The 27,558-nt window shown below is 41.4% G+C and overlaps 1 protein-coding gene across 1 annotated transcript; it reads left to right on the top strand.

Annotated features, from left to right (window-relative positions):
* Positions 1–341: 341 nt before the first annotated feature.
* Positions 342–26,539, top strand: LOC119209518 (junctophilin-1-like). Its single transcript, XM_037458934.2, has 7 exons — positions 342–972; positions 7,627–8,386; positions 11,571–11,689; positions 13,203–13,460; positions 14,198–14,628; positions 15,050–15,146; positions 18,515–26,539. The coding sequence occupies exons 1-6, from the start codon at positions 594–596 to the stop codon at positions 15,128–15,130; spliced, it is 2,028 nt and encodes a 675-aa protein (XP_037314831.2). The 5' UTR covers positions 342–593; the 3' UTR covers positions 15,131–15,146; positions 18,515–26,539.
* The last annotated feature ends 1,019 nt before the right edge of the window (positions 26,540–27,558 follow it).

Raw genomic sequence — 27,558 nt, forward strand, 5'->3', positions numbered from 1 at the left:
AATTGAAATGAATTTACACAGCGCTAATATTTGGTTTGTGGACAGTTAATAATTGCATTGTAGTTGACAGTGCCATGCATTTACAGGATGTTTGTTAACTGACAGTATCTCTGTTTAAATTTTGCGTTATGTGCTATGTGTATCCTAATCTCCCTATTATGGTGACATGCTCGAATCGAAAAATGAGTCCCCAAATATTCCCTCTGGTTAAATAGCCGCCTGCTGTCAGACCTGTGCAATGCAACCGTCAAAACAGCAGTTAAATGGTGAGCTTTTATTGTGAAAACCTCAGCAGGAAGCTCCTCTTGATTCGTCATGTGCATTCCAGCAGCCTTCACGTCTGGGTGGTAGAGTCTTCCAGCTCTCAGCAGTGGAACGACTCCGCCAGCCGTGGCGGCCGCCTCTCACCCTCCCACGTCCCGCTCTCAGTTACCGTCACTGCGCTGCTGATGCACCGAGCCGCCATCACTCCCCGTCCACCTCCGCCGGGAGCTCCTCTTCTCACCAGGACTTCCCTGTCATCATAACCGCGCACCTGAGAACAAGTCGCACACTCACAATAAGCCACGCAGTAGTACTTTTTACCTTTCTGAATGACGGGCGGGCGGTTCGACTTTGATGATGGTGGCACCTACTGCGGAGGATGGGAGGAAGGCAAAGCCCACGGCCAGGGTGTGTGCACCGGACCCAAGGGCCAGGGCGAGTACTCGGGCTCCTGGTCCAACGGGTTCGAGGTGGTCGGGGTTTACACCTGGCCCAGTGGGAACATTTATCAGGGCTACTGGTCGCAAGGGAAACGCCACGGACTGGGCGTAGAAACCAAGGGAAGGTGGATATACCGGGGAGAGTGGACCCACGGGTTCAAGGGCCGGTACGGAGTCCGGCAGAGCCTGAACACACCGGCCAGGTACGAGGGGACCTGGAGTAACGGACTGCAGGACGGATACGGCGTGGAGACGTACGGTGATGGAGGTGAGAGGAACGTAGATCCTGATGCGAGTAGAAGTTCTTCCATATTGTATCATTTTGTATCTATTTTTACAAACACTGTATCAAAACATTGAGTCACATGTCAGTGGAGGCTGGTGGAAAATATTCTAGGTAAACACATTACTTCTTTCCAATTAAATATTTAATATATATTCCAACATTAAGAAGCACATCCTAACAGGCAATTCAATTTTTATATATATATATACACACACACACACTTCTTCCAGAACGTCATCCGCCTGTTGATTCCAGGTTTTAGTAGAGCGCGCAAGCTTGGGGCAAAACCAATGTTGCCCCAGGCTGAGTCTATTTAAGGATCCTGATTGACTAAATTGTATGTCACATGTTTTAAAAGCAATTGGCTAAAGTGCTTGTGTGGGCAATCTTGAGGTTGCACCTATTGCAGCATGCGCAGATATCATATTTTACAAATACTACAGGGTGTATTCTATAATTCAAGAACACAAAAAAACGTTTCTTTTTATTGGAAGGGGGCCTTAAGGAGTGGGGCGCCAGGTGGGGCGACACCCCATTGCCCTCTATTGGCCAGCTGCCACTGCTACACCTTGAAGTCGTCATTAACTAACCTATGTACAAATGCAAACATACATAGGTGCAACATTGGATTACTTGTGAATTTACAGTGATGCTATTATTCTGTTTTATTCAGAAGCTGTTGAATATATTCTATGTTTGGTACTAAAGGGTTGATTTGTCTTTAAAAATTGAGGGGATGGAATCAACCATAAGTTTATCTCCGAAACGGTGGGCAATAGTATGAAATTAAACCATTTATGAAGAAAGAAATGATCCCATGTCTCACCCAGAAAAAAACAATCTGCGCTGGTTGAGCAAACGTCCTTTATATTACTTAATACTTACTATACCAGTGTGTCGTTTAACAATACGTCATCGGGTCTGTGCATAGACTTTGCATGTGTCTCCTGTGGCGCAAAACGCTGGCGACGCATTCGTGCCATTACGCTAAAAAAAAATCATCCGAGCCGCGTCGGTTACTCCCCTGTCAGCCGTATCGTCCGTGCCACCCTCCCCCCACGTCTGCTTTTTGATGCACCCCAAAAGCCGCGAAAGGCACTGGAGGCGGTATTTTTTTTTTGTTTTATAAATGATTATGTTCAAGGAGCAACCTTTACTTTATGAAATGTTTTTGCAATGTGAATTTGGAGTTCTGTTTTAGAATAAAGGACTGGACATTTTTTTTATCCGATTCATCGATTAATCAATTTTCTAAATAATCGTTAGTTGCAGCCCTATAATATTGATGAAATTTGACACGTAGCTTCTTTAACATGTATGAATTAACATTACTAACGTGTTAGGTACAAAAATACCAGAAACAGTGTTAAAATTGCATCCACATTAGGGCAATGCTAGCTTTCGCTGCCCGGGTTAGGAAAGTGTTATGTTAGCTCACATTTCTAACAAACAACTGCATGGGTAATATGTTAAAATAATCCATCGCTTCCTTTTTATCCATTTTCTTAGCATTTCAGCTTTAGGTAGCATGTTGTGGCATAGATTATTTCCTCCTGTCATAGTAGTGGTTTTAGTGCATGACATGTTGCACTGTTCCTCTATTGAAAAGTAACAGTGGAATAGAAATAATAAATAATGACTTCCTATGGGAAACTGCTGAAGTTAAATTTGTGGAGTTTCACACAAGTTCTTATGGTTGTTCAACAAATACCACCACTGTGTTTTAATTACATCATTCGTCCAACTCTGTCATGGCAGTGTTGCACCCAACCTCCAGTTCCCCTTTGGGTAAACACTGTTACCTCCATCAGCACTGTTGCCGTGGTTTGCACTGTTAGCTGTGAGCCACCAGCTCCATGCAATATAAAATACGTCTGCAGGATGACAAGCAAAGCAGTTGGGTTAATGTCATGCTAATTTTCAAGCAACATTCATAACCATCAGTTTTTGTTCCGTCTATACAGTTATGAAGTGCTAACACAATGCTCTGAGTGCAGCCACATGGCACACATTACAGACAACAGGACAAATCAACAGGATAGATCATGACTTAGTTTAGGTCATCACTCAAATGATTTGTATTGTGTTTTTCATTTACTTTGAATGTCATTGTGTCTGTTTGGTATGGACACACCAGTATGAATCTCCAAACTTTATGGAAGTGAATTTTGAACGTGCAATACATCAACTATAGGTTTGAAGTGTTTAGTTTCACTCCTCACTCCGTTTAATAAAAAAATCTTCTTCAGCACTTTTGGAAACCTGTGCTGTATCACATTCATGTATAGCAGGAAAGGGTCTAGAGCTACTTTTACCCACTACTGGTTATGTGAGTCCATTTCTGCTTACCAGCCAAGGGGCCCTTCTCTCTTCTACTCCCTCTATCTTTAGCTCTTCCCTGCACCTTAATGTGGGAGGAATTATTCCACTTTACATTGTCAAATTGTTCTTAGAAAAACGCCCATCAGACTGCTCGTTAAATAAAGGCAGTGATAGTGTAATATTAGCCCATTTGAATGTGTATAAAGCTGAGTTTCAAGGTGTGTTGCATTGTAAGTAAATACATTTTGTTTTCTTTAAGTTTTACTTCTGAAACCCAACATAACTCTCCTTTAACTCTGGTAGTGTTCATTTTCCCTTTAGGAAATTAGGTGATTAAAAATATAAAGAAGAGGAGTACTAAGCCTAATTACTTAGAGTAAAATACCTCACATGATTAGTACGGCATGATGAATTACTTTGGTTTAATAACCGTGCCACGACACTTGGCTGCACTGACTCAACAGAAATACAGTTGCTATTTTGTCCTCTTTTTATCTTCTACTCTGTTAAATGTTGAGTTTGCAGAAACAGCCGTCATAAATTAATACGATATTTCATAATATATATCAAAATGTTTCCTAAGATTCTGTGGAGTATTCTAACTCTACTGTTGGTAGAATATCCGTTGTAAACTTATTTTGCAAAGCTGCTTTCAACTTTTCATTTTAGTGACAGGATCACCGATAAAGAGTATCCACATGATGACCACATAGAATTTAGGTATTGACCCCCAACACCTGTGTTTTTATGTCACTTTGGGTTAAACACTATACTTGACTTTGATGTTGATGACCTCCGATAATGGCTGGATCGGAGTTTCCTGACCATTGTGGTCACAAGTCAACTCTGAGGTCAACCCCTAGCCCCAAGTGATTACTCACCCGGTGTAACTTGCTCACTGAATTCATAGGACCATGTTTTATCGAGGTCCGAATCCAAATTGTGATTTATTAAATCATCTGAAACCTGCTAGCAGACACTGAGATACTTTTTACTTTCCAAGGAGGTCACTAAACTGATTCATTCTTTAGTTCTGGTTTGAGAGAAGCATCTAGAATACTGACAACTGTGGAGGAAGCTTATTCAACATAGCAATATAGCTGCTTGGACCTATGTTAGGGTCGCCAACAAACTTCCCAGTGTCTCAAGTTACTTCCATCTTTTAAAATAGCTCATTCTCCAGCTGAAGCCATAAGAACCACAGTCTAACCTTTCATTACTGTTTTATCACCGAATGATGAGTACTCTGGGTGCTTTGAGAATCAGAAAGTGTCCAAACTTCAGACTGGAACACTGACAAACACATGTTGTTATGCTCCGGGTGCGTTCTCCTGTTAGTCAGTCATTTAGTTTTCATGCAATCTCCAAAGAATATTGAAATGTAAATAAAATGTAGACCGTTAACCGTTGTACCGTTTCAGAACAAACAATTATGTGCTAGATTTTACTACACTCTATTCAATTCAATTCAATTGAATTCAATTTATTTTGTATAGCCCAAAATTGCAAATTACAAATTTGCCTCAGAGGGCTTTACAGTCTGTACACATGCAACACAAGCCGATCTCAGTTGGGTATTAAGCGGCATTCAAAGTCCACGTAACGTTAAATGAGTCTTCATGGCCATGGGTAAACTTTATTGAGGATCTGGCACAACACAGCGCCCTGCAAGTAGCGCAGAGTCTTACATAAAGGGATGTACGTCTTAATGCGAGGCTTTAGAATTTATCTCAAAGGGATCCTGTATTTGCTCGTAAAGTCTGAAACGAGAACCCATTTTTCAGTGACGGTGTTACGTGCTGGTTTTTGAACTACTGGCTTGGCTACGCGTGCGTGTTTGTTTTCCCCCGACTGGCAGGTGTTGCCTTATGTCGTCACACATTTGCAAACATATTGTGCTGAAAATGTTCAAAATGCATCCCATATCCATTGCAGCGATTACGATTGTATAAGTGAGCACTAGTCACTGCCACATATGAAGAAATACTTAAAAGAACATTTATTAAAAGTTCGCCACAACCTGAAATCGAACCGTGTCGCGCAAAATAACATGATGTTGTTGGCCGGCTGCGCTACGCCGAGCTGTAGGATGATCTGCTGATTTATATACTTGTAATGAAAATGTATGTCATCAGTGGCAAGCAAACGTTTTGGTTCAGGGTGAACATTATATGTTCTTTTATGTATTTCTTCAAACGTTGCCACACTGATGGCATAAAGAAGAGTTAAAGCCCCGTTATTATTGGACATGGTTACAATCCGAAGCCCAAGATGCATTGGGTGCTCGCTCCTTTTGGTTAATGCACGCTCCTGATCTTGAATCTAGAATCGTTTGGTCTTCCTTGAGGTCCCGGATGTTGCGTTTTTTTTGCGGTTGAACATTTTAACGTTGAATCTGTTATTCACAGTCAATTATGGTTTCCCATTCCCTTTTTAATGACAGTGTACAGTCTCTGTAGTGTAATGGAGCTACATGCAGTGCTTTCTGTTAATGCAGCCTCACTGGCATGGCCCATTGATGAAAGGATCAACATGCTGCTTCCACCAACAAGGCCACAGCCTTTGTAGACCCAATAAGGAGCAAGCAGAAGGCAGACTGGGCTGATGAAATATTGATGAGTGATTTAATTGGAACAAATTTGAGTTGTGTATAATCAACAATAAAAATATTGCTTTTGTAATAGTTTAGGGTCTCCTGCCGCTTGCAAATGCATGTCTCTCTTTGTCTGATCCTCTATAATTATATCAAAAATAATTAAAGAAAATGATAATAATATTACAATAGTCATTTTTAAATACATAGCATTTTATGTCTAAAGAAAAGTGTTGTTTTTTAAATGTATTTAAGCAGCTGTATTGACTAATTGTTGCAGCTAGTAATGTCAAAGTCATTGGTTAACAAGTTTATATGGGATGTTTATGCTCCCCATTCATTGTGCCTTCTGGTATTCCACAACAAAATGCAAAAAACACTTACTAAAACACATAATTAGGGTTAGTTGATTAATTATTTGACTATTTTCCAAAATGATAGGCAGCTCTAATATATCAATGTAATATTCAAGTAATATTTTTATATTCTGTATATTTTGGGAAGTTTTTCCTGTGCCAAGGTGAGAGTTTAGGGACAGGGGATGTTGCATGTGTACACACTATAAAGCCCTTTGCGGCAAATTGGTCATTTGCCACTTTTGGCTATACAAAATAAAATGGATTTCATTTATATGATGTAAGATATTATATTCAATATTTTTGTATTTAATACAATATTATAATAGAAACTAAGCATTTCAATATTTCCATGTCTTGATCAGTGGCTGTGGACAATATTCATATTCATAATAAGATATAACCACCATATCGTAACTATTATAAATATCGCGGTGCGCAAATACACACCGTTAGCATGTAGCTAACTAGCCAGCTAACATCCCAGGTGTAGAAGTCTCGACAGAAGCGTCATGTGTGCGTCATGTGTGCGTCTTCCCTTTCACGCTTCCCCGCTTCCCCTCTCCGTCTTCCCGTTGTCTGATTGTGAGGTCAGGCTCATCTGGGTCCAGCTGTTTTACCTCAAAGTTCTTCTCTCGTAGCGAGTTCGGGTCGGGTCTACTTGGAAGGACACTGCCGGTGGTTGCTCTTGTTCTGTTGTTAAACGGAGTGTCGGAGCCCTGAAGAGAGGCAGCGTAGGGCGGCGAAGGACAAGCCCAAATCTCAATGTATTTTAGGACGCTGAAATTATAATGTCACTCGTTAACTTTATCAGCGGTTGGCTAACTGCTTCTTAGACCTGCCGCATTGGGACACGGCCCAAGCCCAGCTCAGACAAGTGGAGAGGACATGCAGGAATAGCATATATTTTGCACAGATATTAATTTACAAATATTACCGGGTATATAATCCATGTTTCAAAAGCACAAATATTGACTATTTTTTTTTTTTCGTTGCACATGGTGGAGCCACACCCTATTGCCTTCTATGGACCAGCCGCCACTGCTTGGCATAGTAATTAGAAATGCCCCTCGTTATGAACTATATGATCTATGATCCAACATTGAGGACTGGAAAGCAGCCTCAAGCAATGTTGAGGAGCACACAGTTGGAACTCTTTCACTACACACAATAAAGCAGAATACTATATCCATGATTACAAACTTAAATTTTGTTGTGCTGCCCGGTCGTTTTAGTTGATCACATCGATGCGTTGTTCTGGCCCCAAGTCCATGGGTGCTTCTGAGATGACCTGTGTATGATCTCTCTCTCTCTTATATAGTTCTCTCACTGTCTGTGGTCTCTCTCCCCCTGTTCTTGCTGTAGGTACATACCAAGGTCAGTGGACTGGGGGAATGCGTCATGGCTATGGCGTGCGTCAAAGTGTTCCATACGGTATGGCCTCCGTCATCCGTTCACCTTTACGCACCTCGCTGTCTTCCCTCCGCAGCGAGCAGAGTAACGGTACCGTACTGCGTGACAGCCTGTCCGACAGCCCTGCTGGTACACGCGGTGGCTTTGTACTCAACTTCCACTCAGAAGGGGACTGTTCAGAGAAGAAGAAAGGTCTTTTCCGTCGGGGGTCCCTCTTTGGGAGCCTCCAGCGATTGCGCAAGTCTGACTCACGCTCGTCCATTTCCAGTAAGCGCAGCTCAGCGCACAGTGACACCAATATGAGCCGCATCAGTTCAAGCGATGCCAACTCCACCATCAGCTTTGGAGACGGTGACCCTGGCGATGACTACCTGCCTCTTGAGGACAACGTGGACGCCACCACCACAGAGTCCTACATGGGCGAGTGGAAGAACGACAAGCGCAGCGGCTTCGGTGTCTCTGAACGCTCCAATGGCATGAAGTACGAAGGGGAGTGGCTGAACAATAAGCGACAGGGCTACGGCTGCACCATCTTCCCCGATGGTACCAAGGAAGAAGGGAAGTACAAGAATAACGCTCTGTCCCGGGGTATCAGGAAGCAGCTGATCCCGCTGAGGAACACCAAAACCAAACAGAAGGTGGACCGAGCCATCGAGGGAGCGGTGAGAGCAGCAGCCATTGCTAGAACCAAAGTAGAAATAGCCATCTCCAGGTAAAGTTACACAGAAAGGCTGTTTCTGTGTTCCTTCAAGTTTTATAGGGTCAGTTGTGGTGAGCGAACTGCAGCATTATGGGACACTTAGACTTAAGATGTTGTAAAGTCCAAACTTTGAAATAGAAAGCAACGGGATTGTAGAGAACCATCACAGTTAACAGTTACATGGACTTTTGGCTCAAAGCAATTTGAGCTTTGAGCTACTTTCCCCAACATTCAGAACACTGATGCTTGGGTATGTTCCTTTGGATTTAGTTTCTTGCCCGACACATGGAAATGGACTGGGAAACCACCAATACTCAGATTAGAAGGATTCCTGCTCTGCCTATGTTTTATAAAAGGTTTTCTCTACCTGTCAGAACACGTCACTGCTAATGGTTCATGCCCCGTTGGACTTATTTGTGAATATATTCCCAGATGTCAGCCATTAACTTGTAGAGAGCGATAGGAAGAGCAGGAGTCTCTCTAGACTCGGACATTTGGTTTCACTCAGTTTTAAGCGAAGAATATGAGACGACATAAAGACTTGTGTACATCTGTGCCGCCAATCAGTATTAGTGATAGATAGACTGACTAGCCTCTCATTCCTCACCTGTTCCGTAAAAACAAAGAGGTTTGTTGGTCCTTTTTGATATTTTTTTTGGCTTGTATGAAGGCTTTCAATCAGACCCTGGCTAAAACCACCAGACCGAGACGGCTTGGAAAAGTGAGTTTCCAAATGGGCCAGAGTATGGAAGTAAATCTGTTTCATCGGGTTTTGAAAGAAAAACGTGATTGAATTTCTAGCACTGAATATTTACGCTTTGAAATTATGTATCTGAACGTTTTTCAATGTTAAAATACTGAAAAAAAATCAACCGCAAAAAAATAATTTTTCTTTCAAAACCCGATGACACAGATTTACTTCCATACCAGAGTGTGATTGGTTTGTAGTTCAAAATCAGACTAATCACAGGAGTTTATGATTCCAAAATGTGATTTTAGCCTTTGAAAAGTCGAAAACTACCAAACTATCCTTCTCTATGCAAGCAGCACTTCCAGGGCACTGCACGGGCTGAATTAAATCGAAAGACAGAGCGAGCAAGAACAGTGAGAGAGGAGGTAGGGGGGGCAAAGTCAGAAAATAGAGAGCAAGGTCAAGAGAGTAGGTGTGTGGGCTGGAGGGAGAGAGAAATAAGCAAGTAGGGACATTCTTTCTTAGATTTTCATTCTGTGTGTGTATGTACGTTTGTTTGTGTGTGTGTGTGTGTGTCAGAAGCAGTGTTTGTCTAAATAAGGCCAAGGAGGGCAACGCTTATCAACAGCTGACAGCCCCCCTCCCCCTTACACACACTGGGTCACACTTGTGTGCTGTATCTGGTATTCCATGATCAGTGTGGAAGAACTCTGGTGATGACATGGCTGCCCTTTGGAGTGGAGCTTCTCTTGTGGGTTTTCCGTCTTGTTGATTTTAAATTGATTTCACTGAATAATGTAGAAATAGTACCTTGACCAATATTATTACAACACACAGAAAACACCAGAGCTTCGAGCAATAGCAGAAACAGTTCCTGGATTCAGATCCTCTCGTTTAAAGGGGTTATGCGGCTAACATGGATGTAACCTGTCCAGGCCATTAGAATTAAAAGCCTTTGCTAACGTACTGACAGCCCTACACAACAATGGTTACCGAATGTCACCTAGCTTTTCACTCACAAACACACTTTGGCTGGGTACAAACACTATTTGACAACACAAAAGACAATTTCAAGTTTGTTTTGTCGTAAACATTTCTAACACAAATTTAAAAAATGACGCTTTTGACCTAATCCATTTGGGAGTAGAACTTTATTCTTTTCATTGAACAACAACATGCGCGTTGAATAAAATAGTGTATTACCTTTAGATCAAAAAAAGTCCACTTGTAAAATGAATTAAGCTTTTCAAGCCTCCGTTTTGGTGTTTTTCCATGAAACCTTTCAGGTCTATGTCAACGGCGGGTTAGAGGGGGAAATAAATTAATCGGTGTACAATAGATACATCCTTTGCAAAGAAACACATGTTCTGCATTCCATACATCTACACATACAAAACATGTAGTTTGAGGTTTTGTTTTTATTGCTCAGCCTTTGCAGCAATTACTTTTATCTATGATTAGTCATCCAACTGGCATTTTTTTTTATGGACCCAAAGAGCCACGGATAATTGAAGTGAAATTGTTGCTGGCAGTAACTCAAGAATTTATACGATTTATACGTTATTGTGATCATTATCATCATTGTCGTAAATATCTTAAAGGGATAAATGATGGTGATGAAATTTTGGACGGGCTTGGTAGTATTATGTAACTTGACTGGTTGGCAGAGGCACACAAGCTGGAGGCGGTAATTCTAATGTGGGTTTATTTATTGTTACATTATGTATTTGTGAATTTTGTCCCTAGAGTCTGGACTACAATGAGAAAAGATAAACACCTGGGGTCCGTTTCAAGTAGGAGGTTTAACGTTTAATGTTGGAAAGGAAACTGCCGTTTGCAAAAAATACGAGAGCATGTCCATGTTGTATATGAAGACGGGTGAGGTTTTGTACATATTTGATGGACTGTGAAGAAAGACGATACCGTTCAAACAAGTACTTATCTGGAAAATACAATATATCAAATCGGGGCTCAATATTCTCTCCCGACGTTTAACACCTTGCGAAGTAAAACTGCTTCTTCATCAACAGGATCGTCCAGAAAAGGACATGCCGTGTTTAAGGAAACACTTTGTTTATGACGTTTGTTACGTTAAAAACTAATCTTATTTGGTTCATATGGGGAAACAGCGCTAAAATCCACCTGATTCAGAGTATGAATGAATAAGGAAATGAAAGCGTGCTGTGTCATTGGCTGGCTGCTGTCAGCGGTAGGAGCTTCCCTCATCTCAGGATTAACAAACTCTGAGTTTCGACTAAACCTGCTTCTGGAAACGGACCCCAGGACTAATGTTTACATGTGGTGACAGATCGCTAGACCACTTTTGAATGTTTGAGGACCGTGCCAGTGTGAACCCAGTTAACCTGCATTAAAGAAGGCAAATGTGTGTACATGCCTGTAGCATGTAGCACAGCAAATCAGGCGTGACTATGCTGTGCGAGTATCTTGGCTACTTGAAGTGCTAAACCCACTTGGTCTACGTATTGTGCTTGTGTCTTTTTGCAGGACGTCCCATGCCCGGGCCAAAGCAGAAGCTGCCGACCAGTCGGCCCAGTCAGCCAGTCAGGACTCTGAAATCGCCAGAGCTGTGGCCAGAGAACTCTCCCCGGGCTTCCACCAGCCAGGTACTGGAACATCAGCACCCGCATAGCGATGCAGGGCACATAGGGGAAGCGACTTAACCAATAAAGAAACTGCCCGATGAGCTTCTTTTTTAAAGCTTATAGAGGGCTGAGGAAATGAAAAAAAACTGCACTAAACCTGAGAACAAAAAACGATGCGACAATGGCGTGGCTGCTTAGCGGGTTCTCTGGTACGATGGATAAGACAAACTGGCACAGGACAAAGGGAGGCACAGACAATATATACACACAGGGTGAGGGCACAGGTGGAAACAATCAATCGATTTTGACATAAATGAATGTCACCAACATTTTAGTCGACCACGCTGCCTCTGTCCTTTTGTCTGATGTGGAGGTGGAGCTCAGGCAGCATTAAAACACACACACAAATGCAGGCAACCTAATTAACTTAAAATTTCACCGAAGACACAACCACCCACCCAGTCTTGCAACCTGAATTACTGTCGGTTCCTCCAGACTGCGGGTCCGCCTCTATGGCCAGGAGGGACAGGGCGAGATCCCCGGACCGGCCGATGAGTAGCAGGGCCGAGACGCCCCATCTCTCCCAGCCACGGAGCACGTCCTGCTGGCGGTTGAAGCCTCCGGGCCAACCTCCCCGGCTTTATAGTGAACACATTTTCTCGAACCCTACCACATTGCTTCGCCCTGCTCCGTTTGGCTTTTTTGTAAAAAAAAAGAGTTTATTTATTTATTTAGGATATATTTTTTCACATTGCGATTTTAATGTCTAAATATTGTAAAGAATAAAACATTTTTTGTTCTTTTAAAGAGCATACTTGTATTATTATGCTTTTACATTGTCATCATGTAATCAGTGGCATTAAATGGTCTGAAAATTGCAATAATATCGCAAATAATAGTTATGGCAACTCATTTTGGTGCAATAATAGTGACAGCCCTGGTACGCTGCAGCCACTGCCAAGGACAAGGGCAACGTGTCATCCAGTCCGCAGAGAGGGTGATTGGCTGCAATCTGCTGTCCCCCCGGGACTTGTTGGTTTCAAGGATCCTGGAGCGAGAAGAGAAGAGCTTGTAGCCGACCCCTCTGACCCCGGAAAAAAACAGTTTGTGTCCCTTTCATCTGGCCGGAAGGTGATGTCCATCAAGACCAAGAACTCTCAGACAAACCGTTTTTTTCCATCGGGCTTATCAACAGAGCCCGGGCCCCCCACTGACTGACTTTATTTAAACACTTTCAAATACACTTGTGTAGTATTGTTGGCCTGTGCACTTTATTTTTTTATTTGTACTATATATATATTTATATATACATATTATAATTATATTTTATATAATGTAAATTATTCTCTTTTTATTTAACGCCATGCTACGCCACTCACCATGACAGATTCATTGTATGTCCAACATACTTGTTTCTGATTGTGATTTGTGCTGTCATAAAAGTGCAATAGAAATCCAGCAGGTGAAGAAATGTAGGTGTTCAGATGATTAGACCTCCAGGCCCAGCTGATCTATGTTCTTCACTTGGTTTCAGGCCCTGACTACATCCGGCAGAAGTATAATGAGCCAGTAGAGGTGAAAGAGGTTGCTGTGGAGGAGAAAAAAGAGAAATCTCCATCAGGGAGCCCTCATTTCTACCGGAAAGGCACAACACCCAACCACTCTCCATCTCCCAGCCCCACTGCTTCACCCACTGTTGTTAAAAATAGCAGAAAAACTGAAGCTGCGGTCGCACCATCAAAGCCTGCTGGGAAAGAGAACAAAGCCCCGGCAGCTGAGTCTTTGACAGCAGGTAAACCACTTGGTTTTATGTTAAAATTGACTTGCAAGTCGCGGCAGCAATGATTTGATTAGTCAATCTTAATAGTAGTAATAGTCCACAGCTGCAAATTAAACATGGTGAGCAGCAGCAGTAATTCTATCAGCAAACATAGAGAAACTGACTAAGGAAGCAGGCATCTTGAGTAGCCCATAAAAGTAGTGCCATTATCTGTTGATCACCTCCGCATAGAGGATTATACAATCAGTACCATGTGTACAGGCCTTTGGAGGACTTCATTATGAATCACACTGCTTTTCTTGGCATCCTCTGTAGCATTGATCAGTTGTGTGTTCAAAACACGTTTAAACAGTGTTGTTTACGCCACGCTTACTCAGCACTCACTGCTGTGAACCAATCCTGCGATTGGAACAAGCTAACAATGACAGCACAGTTTAGTGCATGGACAACCCCTACGATATGCTACTCTGGGACCAGATTGGAGAAAACTGTTTGTTCACCTGTATTGTTATGGACACTGTGATTGGCTAATGGCTAAAAATGATTAGCTGACCAAACGCGCCATTCACCTGCTGCTACCCAGAAACAGCTTGGTGAGTTTAAAAAGAATGTCTTAGACGAATTTACCTGCATATTCAGCCTCTTATTTCTGAGTTTGATATCGTAGTGAAACACCCAAAATAATTCCTCCGGAAAATGTGTGTGTTCTTTAGTCATTTATTTCCCTTCTCCTTCTTTTAACTCTGCAGGGATAACAAAAGCAGCATCCAAACTTTCTCTCAGACAGGAAGTGAGGCTACAGGAGGCTCCGCCTCCGGTCAAACCAGCTGTGACTGCGACAATCAGTAGTTACCCCAGCAATGGACAGATTCACTCCCAGTACCACGGTTATTATGTCAAAGCAGATGTCAAGATTCCGCCACCTGAGGATGCGATTGGTGTGGAGGATGAGCTTCACCCATCAAGCCTGGCGCGTTTGCCGCCACCTACCAAACAGATTTGGGCACCCGCAGCAAAATCCCTCCCCCCCTCCGGCCCTTCACCTGTCCCACTAAAAGAGGCCACCAAAGCACCAGAGCCTCCCAAGCCAAAAAGACAGGAATCAAGCAAACCCAAGAGCCTCTCAGAAACCAAGAAAGCGAGTATGGAAACAGCTGATGAAATAGTTGAGGAGGAGTCGGTGAGTTTTATCACTTACTTACTTGCATGAGTACCTGTATTAAACAAACGTTGGCAGTTCTCTCAAGGCATGGGCATGGTGGGAGGTTTTGGGGCACACATCTAAGTGGGGCTAAAGGATTTGACTTAAATTATTTTATATCTATCAAATTTTAGACCCTGTTGTACAAACAAGACGTGTGTTAAAATCCAGAACAAATGTTTTTTATACATAATAATAGATAGAAATGAGCTGATGCAATGTTGCTGGTGCATCTTCTCAGGGTCTTTAAACTAACCTTATCAAAGAATCACTGATAAAGCTAACGATTAGTGAGATGTTCCAAAAGTGGGTCACTTAACGTTTCTTCACAATTGTTAAATGTACTGACTTTTGAATTGGTATTAGTGTATTTCTTAACTGCTTTCTTGTGCTTTTACAGGGCCCGAACTCGATCTTGGTGGCCCTAGTGATGCTGTTAAACGTAGGTCTTGCAATCATTTTTGTCCATTTCCTCACCTGACCAAATCTGATCTCAGGTAAGAATTTACATTAATACATCCGCTTGATATGAACCACATGTCTTGTTTTTGTAGTTAAATGTTAATTAGTAAACAGAGTTCTAAAGCTTGTTTCTAGTCTCCCAACATCTTTAACACTTGTGAAAGAGGTCTTGCCCAAGGACACTTCATTTATCCAGACGTTTTCCAAACCCCTGTCTGTTAGGGGAACAGTGGTGGTCTTCTGCGCAAGGTAGATGCTGAGATGGAAGTAGCCTAGCAGCTAGCCCAGCAGTGTGTAAAGTGGTCCTTTTGCCACTCATCCACCTTCTGTTTGACATGTGGAGGAATTCCCCTGCACAGTTCTTCTGTTTGTTTTCCTTCCAATGCAAAGAGCTCTTTTGCTTTGTTAAAATATTTTATCCTTTTCATCTCGGTCACATTGATCACATAGATTAATGCGTTAATGACGGCCTAATATATGCACTGCATATACACTGCAAAAGGATTTGAGGATTATTATTATTATTATTGAACAACCAAAATACCAATAAACCCCAAACCTTAATATTTAAGAAAGTCAAAGTAAGACTTTGGCTTTCTTAGGAGAATATCTATGTGTGCGCAATTATTGGGCAACTATTAGTGTGCACGATATATGCAACTAAATGAAAAACAAAAAACAAAAATCAGTGACCAATATAGCCACCCTTCCTTTCAATAACCGTAATAAGCCTGAAACGTTTTGTGCAGCAGCAACCACAGCCTCCCAGACAGTGTCCAGAGAGGTGTACTGTTTTCCTTCTCTATATCTACTGTGGAAGGCTCCACAAGTTCTCGATAGGGTTTAGGTCAGGTGAGGAAGGGGGGCATGTCTTTTTTTCACCTTTAAGGCCTTTCCTAGAGTATTTTGATGCATGTGATGGAGCATTGTCTTGCATTAAAGTCATGGTCTTGTTGAAAGATAGACCTTTTCCTGTACCACTGCTTAAAGAAACGGCAGTAGGTCTGGGAGTTGATTTTTAGTCCATGTTCAACCCCAAAAGGTCCAACTGGCTCATCATTAATAATACCAGGCCATACCAGAACGCCACCTCCACCTGAGTCGAAGTGGAGCTCTGTGCCCGTTATTGATCAGCCATGGGCCCATTAATCTGGTCCGTCAAGAGTCACCCTCATCTCATCAATCCATAAAACCTTAAAATCTGTCTGGTCTTGTTCTTGGCCCAGTCTTGATGTTTCAACTTATGTGTCTTGTTCAGCCTTCCTTACCGTGGCCATGTCTCAGAGTTTGAACACCTTGTACTTCTGGGCACTCCAGGAAAGTTGCAGTTCTAGAATATGGCAGCAGTGGAGGATAATGGGTTCCTGCTAGCTTTGCGTTCTCAAATCCTTGGAAGTTAATTTGAGTCTTTTTTTTCTCCACGCATTTCTTACGGCCCTTTTGACTATTTGCAACAAACCGTTTGATTTTTCGGTGATCACGCCCCAACATCTTCGCAATTTCAAGAGTGCTGCTTCCCTCTGAAATACTTGTATGAGTGAGTTAGATTTCTTTTTTGGCCCATTTTGCCTGAGGAAAAGAAGCTGCCTAATAATCATGCACACCTTGGTATAGGGTGTTGATCTCCTTAAGTCATACCTTCCCTCATTACACAAATCTCCTAATATGCTTAAATCCAACTCGAGTATAAACTGCTTGGAGTTCAGAAATATGCATACAAATGATGATATGATCAAAATACTCACTTGCCTAATAATTTTGCACACAGTGTATATATACACTGCTCAAAACAATGAGAGGAACAATATTTTATTAGATTATGGCATTAAGTCAATTGTACTTCTCTGATAATAATCTGGTCAGGTCAGTAACGGAGGGGGTTGTTAATCAGTTTCAGCTGCATTGACATTGATGGAATGAACAACAGGTGTACTAGAAGGGCAACAATGAGATGACCCCCGAAACAGGACAGGTGTTGCATGTGTGGCCAATTCAAGTGCCTCCCTCTTGATATCTTTGGTTTTCCAAGAGTGTTGGCTTTAGCTAGTCATTAGCACTACTGGGGGCATGAGGTCATTTCTTAACCCTGCAGAAGTTGCACAGATTGTCCAACTCCTCCAGGATGGCACATCCACGTGTGCCGTTGCAAGTTTTTCACAGCTTCAGAATATGGAGGAGACTCCAGGAGACAGGCAGTTACTCTGCAAGTCCTTCAAGGAGGAACAGGTTGAGCACTGCCCGAGTCCTACAGAATAACCTGCAGCAGGCCACTGGTGTGAATGTTTATGCCCAAACTATCAGAGACAGACTTAATGAGTGCAGCCTCAGGGCATTCTGTGGAGCCCTGTGCTCACTGCCCAGCACCGTGTAGCTTGATTGGCACTTCCGCCACAGGCTCCCTGTGCTTTTTCGCTGTACAGGTTCACCCTGAGCACCTGTGATAGACGGGAAAGAGTCTGGAGAGGCCAACGAGAATGCTATGCTGCTTGCAACATGGTTCAGCATGACTGGTTTGGTGGTGGGTCTGGGGAGGCGTATCCATAGAGGGACGCAAAGACCTCTACAGGAAAGGGAACAGCAGTCAGACTGCCATTAGGTATCTGGATGGTCAGATCCTACGCTGGTGCAATAGATCCTGGGTTCCTCTTGATGCACGATAAAGAGTAGGCAGGCAGTACCTGTAAAAAAAGCCCTCAGTAGGCTGAAACATTTATGTGATCTCCTTTTGTTCCTACGACATTAAACATTCCATATCAGTACAGATATCCAACATATTTTCTTTAAAATAAGAAGTGTTTTCAAAGGGTTCCTTTTAATTTTTTGAGCAGTGTATATAAATATATATACTGTATATATCCCTGGTCGGGTAGTCGTTTCGTGTGGACTCTTTCGTGTCTAAGTGTATGCAGATGTCTGTGCACAGTATGAAGTGGCGTGCGCGAAGAAAAAAAACAACCTTTTTTCTTTCCAAAAGATTCCAGACGCCCCCCTGATCTAATGGTAGGGGATATGCCAATAGATAAATGAAAATAATAACATTTTGACTATCCAGTTTTCTTAACCGGTGCAGCTTTTCCAGCCTTTACCGACATGCTTTTCTTCAACACCTTTGCCTCTGCTAGGCTACCAATGCAGATAAGAATTGTCAAGTGACTAGTCTGGTTAAAGATTAGATGAAGAGAAAAAAGATCATTTGACATTTTCTTTTACGAATATAAATGTGCTGCACATTGAGGTTGCTCTTTCATCACCCACCTATATATGTGTACATGAGACAAATACATAGCAGTGTATTCATTCATAATCTAATCCAGTGGTTTTAATATAAAGTATTATTGTTCTGTGTACTTAAATGTACTGTATACGTAACTGTAATATGTCTTCCAACATCTATCCCCCGCAGTGGACTCATCCAAACTAGTCGCCCAAGTCACTAACTCTCAATCAGCCGAAGGGGTCTTTTAAGAAAATGGTTCCCTTCAGAATGGCGGACACAGGCAAAATGAAGGACTGAAAATAGCCGAGTGAAGGTAGAGAAGAGGGGAGGGGGGGCACAAGGAGAACTGCGAGAGGAAAAAGCAGAGAGAGAGAAAGATGAAACCCCTCCAGCTCCCCCCTCCCCCCTCCCCCCCTCTGGATGGACTGAAAGATGCCCAAGTCCAACTTGATTGGACTGGCGATGATTTGTGACTCCACTTAAGAGTGCAGTGAAAGCTGAAATAAGCAGTCGCCGGTGTGGAAATGGGCCGCCTTCCCCCGGAGCCCCAACTACGGATGCTCGACCAGGCTTGGAAGCAACAGGAGGCCTGGAGAGTGAACTGACTGAGTGTGAGGCCTGGCACCTCCGCTGCCTGGGCTTGTCTGGAGCTCCGTTTTCATCCGACTGTTCAGCAGATTTGGTCATTTTTGAAATGCTGCAATAAAAAGTTTGTGTGTTGTCCAGCTGAGTTGAAGATAATTTGTTTCCTAAATGATCCACCTGAGGAACAGAGAGCCTTTACCGTGTTGCCTTTGTTGGTCACATGCCATGAGCTACCAGTCAGATGCATCCCATTTGAATGGACAATATATAACGACACATTGGCAGGCTGCAGTAATAAGTGAGCCCATCTTGAACTGTACAACACTTAAATTGATCTTGAACAAGGGCTTGCGTTACTTAGTCTATCAACTCCTTTCTGCTGCCATCTGTTGCATAACGTGTTGATTAAGAAACTAGGTTTGCTTCAAGCGATAATGAAGATGGTTTTGGAATGGCAGATGACCTTTCGTTGAATTTGGATCTATTAATACTAAACTCTCTTACATAAAAATTCACACACAACTATTTGGATGGAAACCAAGCTTGTGCATATGTCAGTGTATCTGACACACATGTCTGCTTGTGTGTGTGTGTGTGTGTGGGTGGACGGTGTACTGGATATGTTCAGAGATGCACTTTGAGCTGATGGAAGCCAACAGCTGCCTTACTATTTCACGGAGTGACGTGGCGGTGGGTGAAAAGGGCCCAGGCAGGAATGTGAGGCGCTCGGCTGATTCTCTGCCATGTCCTGGGAGAGTGGCTCTATTTCTATCAGTCTGTCTATCGATCCGTTTGGATCTGTTTCTGTGGGTCTTAGTGTCTTCCTGTTTGATGCTACATCAGGTGTTCATTTGTTCACGACATTTGCAAAGCACAGCCTCGTAGTCTAACGACCGAATGTCTTTTAATTGCTTTTGACATGGCTTTCACTTTCGAAAGTTTGTGTTGAACTATGTTTCTATATTTTCAAGGTTTCATAAGTCCTCATTACCGTTTAACAATGGCGTATGGAGCATGATTAAATTAAATTCATTTTATTTTGTATATTTCCCAACAGACAAAACAATCACAAATTACAAATTATCCTCAGAGAGCTTTAGTCTGTACAACGTCCTTTATCTCGAAACCTTGATATCGGCACAGCAATATCTCCCCCATAATGAAAAAAAACCCTATGACAGGTATAACTGTATGATATCTGTATATAACATCAGATTAATACATTTAGATACACTTGTTTAAACTATTTGAACATCTCCTGAAGCTCAACTCTTTGACGCTGTTTCTGGTATTTTTTTTGTCGATCACTTAAAAGAGTTAATGTTAGTAATGTTAATTCATACATGTCAACAAATCTACATGTCAAATCTCATGAATTTATAAAACGATGTACATGTCTAACTACTGTAGGAAAGTAAATTTGATGAGGGAAAGTAATAAGACTCATTTGGGCGACGGGTCGGGCAATGCTTGTAAGCGCTTTTTATGAACCATTTGGAGGTGTTGAAGCGGTATATCTTGATGTGAAAGGGTGGAATTGGGTTGATGGATATGTTGACAGCGTGTATGGTAATTTTAGCAACTCTTTAACCACTATTTAATCTTTGCAAAAAACAAATGTTTACCATGATGATGGAAGTCTGGCCGGGTCCTTTTACCGACTCTGCTTAAGAAAATGTAAACTTTCATAATTAAAACAGTGTTTGGCTTGAAACGTAAGGAGCTAACGCTTACTTTAACACTGTTAAATTACCTGAAATCATTCCACAATAATTTGTATTAATAGTTTTACTGGATAGTTAGGTCAGAATTAATAATTGTGTAAGAATACACTTTTAAAACCATTTAAAAACCTTTAAACCGTTTGATATTTGAACAGGATATTCCACTATTCTGCTAGCATAAAGTTAATGCCACTCATAAACTGCAGGTTGTGCTCTTTAATCACAAGGATGTCATTTAATACATTCAATCATGACCATTGTATCGGTTCATTGCCACACAACTTCCACCCAGGTAAACAATACAAACTTGATATTTCAATATACAGTGATAGAGTTACCTTGATTGGTTAGGTAGACTTAACCGTACAAGTCTGCAAAGGCTATGCTAACGTAAGCACAACAACAGAGGAATAGAATGCCAAAAACCCAACATAATCATTTAAGCTAATGTTAATGTTAGTTTGCTAACAAAATGAGCATAGCTAGCTAGCTAATCTGGTCAAATTTATGATACCTACATTTTGAACATACAGTTATAATAATAATAATATTAATAATTTACCTTGGTGTTACTGGTGGAGGTTGTGTGGCTTGTTCGGAGTCAAACTTTTACATACTTTTACATCCTGATGACGGAAATACAATAAAGAATGTACATAGTGAATTTAATACTTAAATAAAGTGACTTAAAGTGTATTGCTGTATGTGTCCTACACCATCCAGTGACACTTCACCTGGGGGCTATTGCACAAAAGTAGAATAAAGATATCCAGGATAACTGAAAAAGCGCAGCTTGATTTAGTGAGATCCGCTCGTCGCGGCTTAATCGGTTGCAGATTTGCTGACGTAGACGCGTGCAGCATAGCAGCAACTAATCATGGAAATTGAAGCATATATTATGCAAAAAAGGAAATACGGATGCTCAAACGGAGAGAAAAGGCCTGGCGGACAATCGCAGACCGACTGAATGCTTTAGAGTTAAAAAAGATCTGCTTAGTAGGGAAGTTGTACACTTTTTAATTGCTTTTAATATGCTGGTTTTAGTGCTGCATCTGTGTTTCTGTGCTAAATGTGCTGGTTTTACTGTAAAGCAGTGGTCCCCAAACTAAGGCCCGCGGGCCGGATACCACATTTGGCCCGGCCCCTTGAACAATACCAGGGGGGCATTATGATTTTTTTTTCAGTCTGGCCACTCTAATCCTAGACTAGCCCCTGTGAAGTAGAAGGGAATAATGGAGAATAGGTTGATTCAGAATGCAGGTATTTAACCTGCAGGGGTCAAACCATTATTTGTTTGTTCAATGCTCTCATCGGTCAAGAGGCGGTGGCGGTTATTATTTATTTCATTTTTTTCTGTAAAGATCCCAGAGAAGATTATTTGGTTATTTATTTCATTAAGTGATTTTATTTATTTTCATGACTTTTTTTTTGTGAAGATACTGAATTATTAATATTTGGTTGTATGTGGCTTTTTGGAAAACAATAGTTAACATTTAGGCACCCACTGCAATCGTCACACTTTTTCTGACCCCGGCCCCCCCAGAGAAGGGAAAATTATCTGGCCCTCACAGGAACAAGTTTGGGGACCCCTGCTGTAAAGTGTCTTTGAATAGTCTACCATGTTAAGCACTATACAAATAAAATGTATTATTTACCCTACTTTACCTTAAAAGTGAGCAGAGTGAGGGAATGTTCCTCTAGAAAATTTACCCTAAAGACTAGGCCTAATTTCAAACCATTATTGATGTGAGAATATGTTTTACAACCATATGCACAAATCTCTATAAGCTCTGTCTAATTCTAAATATATTTTTACAATACATGTTCATACAGAACAAACATGACTGGACAAAAATATCCTGGCAACCAGCTAAGATTAAATTTGAAAACATTTAGCAGGCTGGTAAGTTTGCAAATGGTATGTAGAAATTACTTACAACATGCCTGCTCATATATTTTATCTAAACTTTTTTTAAATCTAATTCATGTTACCTGCAACCTTGTGGGAATCCAGGATTAATCTAAGCCTGGCTGTTAGCCTGCTCCAGTTGTAAAGAATGAATCTCCATGCTTGTTTGGCTGGGTTTAATTCAACCTGCTTTCGTGTAACCAAGTCAAAGCTAAATTCATACCAAGATAACTTGGATATCCCGGCTTAATCCCTTATCCTGTTGTCATGCAATCGCCCCCTGGGGGGTATTGCACAAAAGTAGAATAAAGAAACCGGGGCTAAGTGATAAAGCGCCGCTTGACTTAGTGTGACCTGCTCGTCGCGCCTTAATCGGTTGCACGTTTGCCGAGTCGCGCTGAGAAGGAGGCGCTGAGTCGATCCAGGTGCACATATCTGGATAAGTGCACGTCCACGGCTTTCTTAAGTAGACCACGCTATCGATCACAGATTTACTGATGCAGAAATGGAGAAGACGCCGCGCGCAGCATATTTCTCGCCCACGAGTACCTTTTTTTCTTTTTCTGGAGTTGGAATCCGTTATTTGTGCAGACTGCTGGCTCTAAAGCCTGCTCTCACTATCCCACAGATGGTCTGTGTGGCATTGCGCTTTTTGGCAAAGCGGCATGTTTTATATGCCGTGGGAGATGCCGAAACTGTAAATAAATGCACTCTTTGCCGTACAACAGCTAAAGGGTCTGATCTGTCCCCAAACACCCTCTCACGTCTGAAAGCACGTCTTAATATCAGAGCTTCTTCATCCAATAGTTGAGTTAAAAACCAAACTGGTGACAGCACTAGTGACAAGTGATTAATAAAAATAAATCAGAACGCATTCAGAAAACATCGGAATAACTGTTAAACCCGTTTGTTTCGGGGCAAAGCGGAAGCTGATTTAACACATGAGGCTGCAGGATTCATCTTAGCCTGCCTCTTAGCCTGGTCTGGAGCAGGCTAGCTTCAAAGAATAAATCGCCATGGTTACTTGGCCGGGTTTAATTCAACCTGCTTTCGTGCAACCAAGTCGGAGTTAAATTCCTCCAGGATAACCTGGATAGCCCGACTTAATCCCTTATCCGGGTTTTGTGCAATAGCTCTCTGGTGTCGGTAACAGGAGACACAAACACCCTGGATCAACACGAGAACATAATGAATATAATGCTTGCTGATGCTTTTTCTTTTTTCAAACCATATTTGATTATATATTGGAAAATTCAACCTTGTCATGTAAAACAACTGCTGTCTAATGCTTCACTTCAGGCCGTCCAAGTTTTTTGGACTTTTGGACTATCCTAGGAAAGGCAAAGCTGTTAGAAATGTTTGTTTTGAAGTACCATTGTAGTCATTATATTTTTGTATTGTTATTATTATTGCTAAACTAGCAGTTAATGACTTTACTTTTCAGGTAAATCATATTTATTAATGCTGAGGTGATAATAAAGATTTCTCTCTTTTTTTGTCTCCACAAAAAACAGTTTGAAAAGATGATGTATGTTGTTGCCTTTGTCACTTTTAACACAAAGCTAAATATATATATTATCACTTTAATGCTTTTTTTCACAACATATTAATAATAAATAAGCTTTAACCAATACAATACAATGCTGATTAAGGTAAATATTATTGATTTGGTTAATCTCTTGTATTTAGTTTCTTGAGGCAGTGTTGTCTGTACTTTAAATTTGTGCATGGGTTGGATGGTGTTGATAACTTGCCTTGTTTGAAATAACTGCCGTGATATTGTCTTATTGTCGGTATTGGGATACTAACTGAAACATAGACAGTAGTCTGCAGAAATGCATGATTCCATATCAAATATAGCAGATTATTTGCATGAAAGGTTTTAACTCTTGATTAAGTTTACGCTGGGCGAAGAAAAACATTGTCTTATATCTATCTCCACCCTTAATGCTGGAATGCTGGATACGTCACTTATTTTTCTCATGATGTGGTTGTGATGCATAGCTTACTATGCAGATATTTTGTTGTTAGTTTGGATGTTGGAGTAAATTATTTGAATAAAGTATTCAGTGGATTTCAGAAGCTAAAGTCGGTATACCAATAAGGCTTCAAAATGGATTTTATACTAATAACTTAGTAATCTTCACGCATACAGTCTCTGAAAATATATGTTCAACTTTGGGTCTACAAAACAATGTGTTGGGCAACAGAAGTAGGTACGGGTTAAGAAAAGGTTATGGCGTGGGTTGGGATAAGAATGTTTCTTACATACAATCTGTATATTTGTGATGGAACCAGTTAGTAGGTAAAGATTGACATGGTCAAAGTGTGTCTGGAGAATGACAAAGATCAGTTTCAGGCGACAGAAAGCCTGCTGTGTCTCATGCAACGAGTGCTTCTGTGCATTTGTATCATACTAGCATACTGTCTCTCTGGCAGTCATTCAGGAATTCGTTGGAATATACAGTACAATATTAGTATGGAACCTTTTTGAATATGTAAACAGGCCGATCTACGTCAGGCTGGACCCATTTTTAAATTAGGTTTTAAATATCATGTGGTATTCACACAAGCAATAGCCAGGCAGTACTACTACGTACATACTACGTTTTTTCACATGAAGGTGACCATGAAAGCCATGAATTGTGAAGGAGCATCAATATTATTATTACTTTCTAATTAAATTTATCATGAAAAAATACATTTTTGTGTTGTTGAATAGGGTTATAGCTACATTATATATATATATATATATATATATATATATATATATATATAGGTGAAATGAGTAATAATTGTTAAAGCCAACAGTTCACATGCAGCGGTAGGAAAGTCTCCAAAATTGTAAAATACTGTGGCTTGCATCCCTCCCCTCTAGGCTCTGGTTTGCATGCGTCCACAGGAAAATACTCTCTTTTGAAAGATCATAATTTTGGTTTAAAACTACCAACTACTATTTGGCTCAGCATTATGGCCTTGGTCCGGAGCACCGTTAGCGCCCAGGCGGCAGGTCAAGCTGGCCGGGTGTAGAGCTCCTTGTGGCTGCAGGTAGTGAAGTGCTAAAGGAGGAATATTTATAACTATATAGATGTACTCATGTATGTGAAGGCATACATATTATTCCCCGGCAATCCCCTCACAATTCATGCCAGACACTTCCAACGTCTGACCACTGGGTCTCTGACATCAAGTCTGTACTTGATGACCTGATCTAAAAACTGCATTAGACACACCTTCCAGCAAAGGCATTTAAAAGTATCAAAACATCCAGCATTGTGTTTAACCTCATGCTAAACTCATGGTTGCCACTACAAACAACCAATGATATGCAGTGTTAAGGCCTTCTCGTGAGCAGCCAGTGTTTCCTCTTGTCACTGTGGCAGCATGCACACATCAAACAGACCATGTTTTAATGCATTGCTATATTCAGCCCGCTCCTGTTTGGGCTTTCATTTGCTAACCTCTGAAGAAGAAGACCTGGCGAAGGCGAAGGTGATTTTGCTATGAACTTTTGATTGCTTTCTTTGGAATGTGGGTGTTCCGATTCAAGGAGAGAAACACTAACAACCTGCTCTACTCTGGTGTGGTAGTAAGAGGAAAGGAGGCTGTTGTTATAGAACCATGAAAGAGACAATTGGAATGATGAAATGGTTTTTATTGAGGAGAACTGGGAAGTGGAGGTGAGAGAAACTTGGATGAATCTGGAATGTTTTTGTGCTGTAAAGTATAATTTGATCATTCATTTAAGGAGAGCAGGCCTGTGATAAATCTGAGTAACCTTTAATTCGCATATATCTATGTTCCACCAAGCCTTTTTTTCTAAAACTGTCGTTGAATGTATTTTGAATATTTGCCTTGGTTGCTGAATGCAATGAACAACCTCGGCTGTTACTGGTGATGCATGTTGTTATGCGTTATGTTTCATAACAACATTTGTTTGTTTTTTGGCAGTTGTTTCTATGGCGATCAATTAAAAAGCGGGTATAGATTCGACGTGCTGTGTTGGTGTCTTCTTTGTCCTCCTGTGATCGCAGTCTCGTCCAGTGCAGTTAGACAACAAGAGGGGCTTCCCCCGTTGCTTGAGTCAATCTGCCCCCCCCCCCCCCCCCCCCCCCCAACGCTCCCTCCCAACATGCAGAGTCATATTCCATCAGAGAAGCCCTAACTAAAAAAGTAACTGTGAAAGTAACCAAAGTGTGAAAGTTGGCCAGGCTCTTCTACGACCAAAATAGTTGTGATGGCTGTCAGCTGCTGGCCTGCCTGGAGACTGACGCACATTAACAAAGAGAGGTAGCCCCCCCCCCCCCCCCCCACACACACAGATAATATGACGTTATTCTGATGATGGCGCTGGGACAGCCATGATGACTTTCTCCAGTTTAATACATTGAAAATGTCAATTTAGAGGCCTGAAATGAATACTAGGAGCATATATTTAGGCCTGAAAAGTGAATGCACTAAACAAATGGGCTTTTGTGTCCCCTCATGAAACCGAATGAATTACGCATTATTACTGGCCAATTAGTTAAGTCCATGTTTTTTTATTTAAATTAATCATACAACAACATTTAAGTCCCTATTAGTTTGACAATTACTTGACAAGCAATCAGCAGATGCCTCTTGTCTTTTAACCAATGAAGTTACGTTTCCCCAGTTAATAGAACCCAGTAATCCCCACGCAGTGTCTCACAGACGGGAAACTTGCAGCTACACGATTGAAAGTGTACAGCACAACACAAATGTTTACACAACCCTTTACGGAGAACACAATACACAGTTATCAGAAGAAAATCAACTCAAAGCAACAAAACAAAGTCTCTTACTGTGACTGCAGAGCAGTCAATGGGTTTCCTCCAATTTATCGTTTTCTGCAGATCCCAACTAATAAATACAATATTTTTCAAAAATAATTGCAATTAATGGATATAAAGAATGCTGTAATAAGTTATAATAAAACTGATTTGAAAAATAGTTCTTTCAGCAAGACAGTAAGCAAGAAACCTTCAGTTTGT

This window comes from Pungitius pungitius, chromosome 15, assembly GCF_949316345.1.
Source record: "Pungitius pungitius chromosome 15, fPunPun2.1, whole genome shotgun sequence".
Taxonomy (NCBI): Eukaryota; Metazoa; Chordata; class Actinopteri; order Perciformes; family Gasterosteidae; genus Pungitius; species Pungitius pungitius.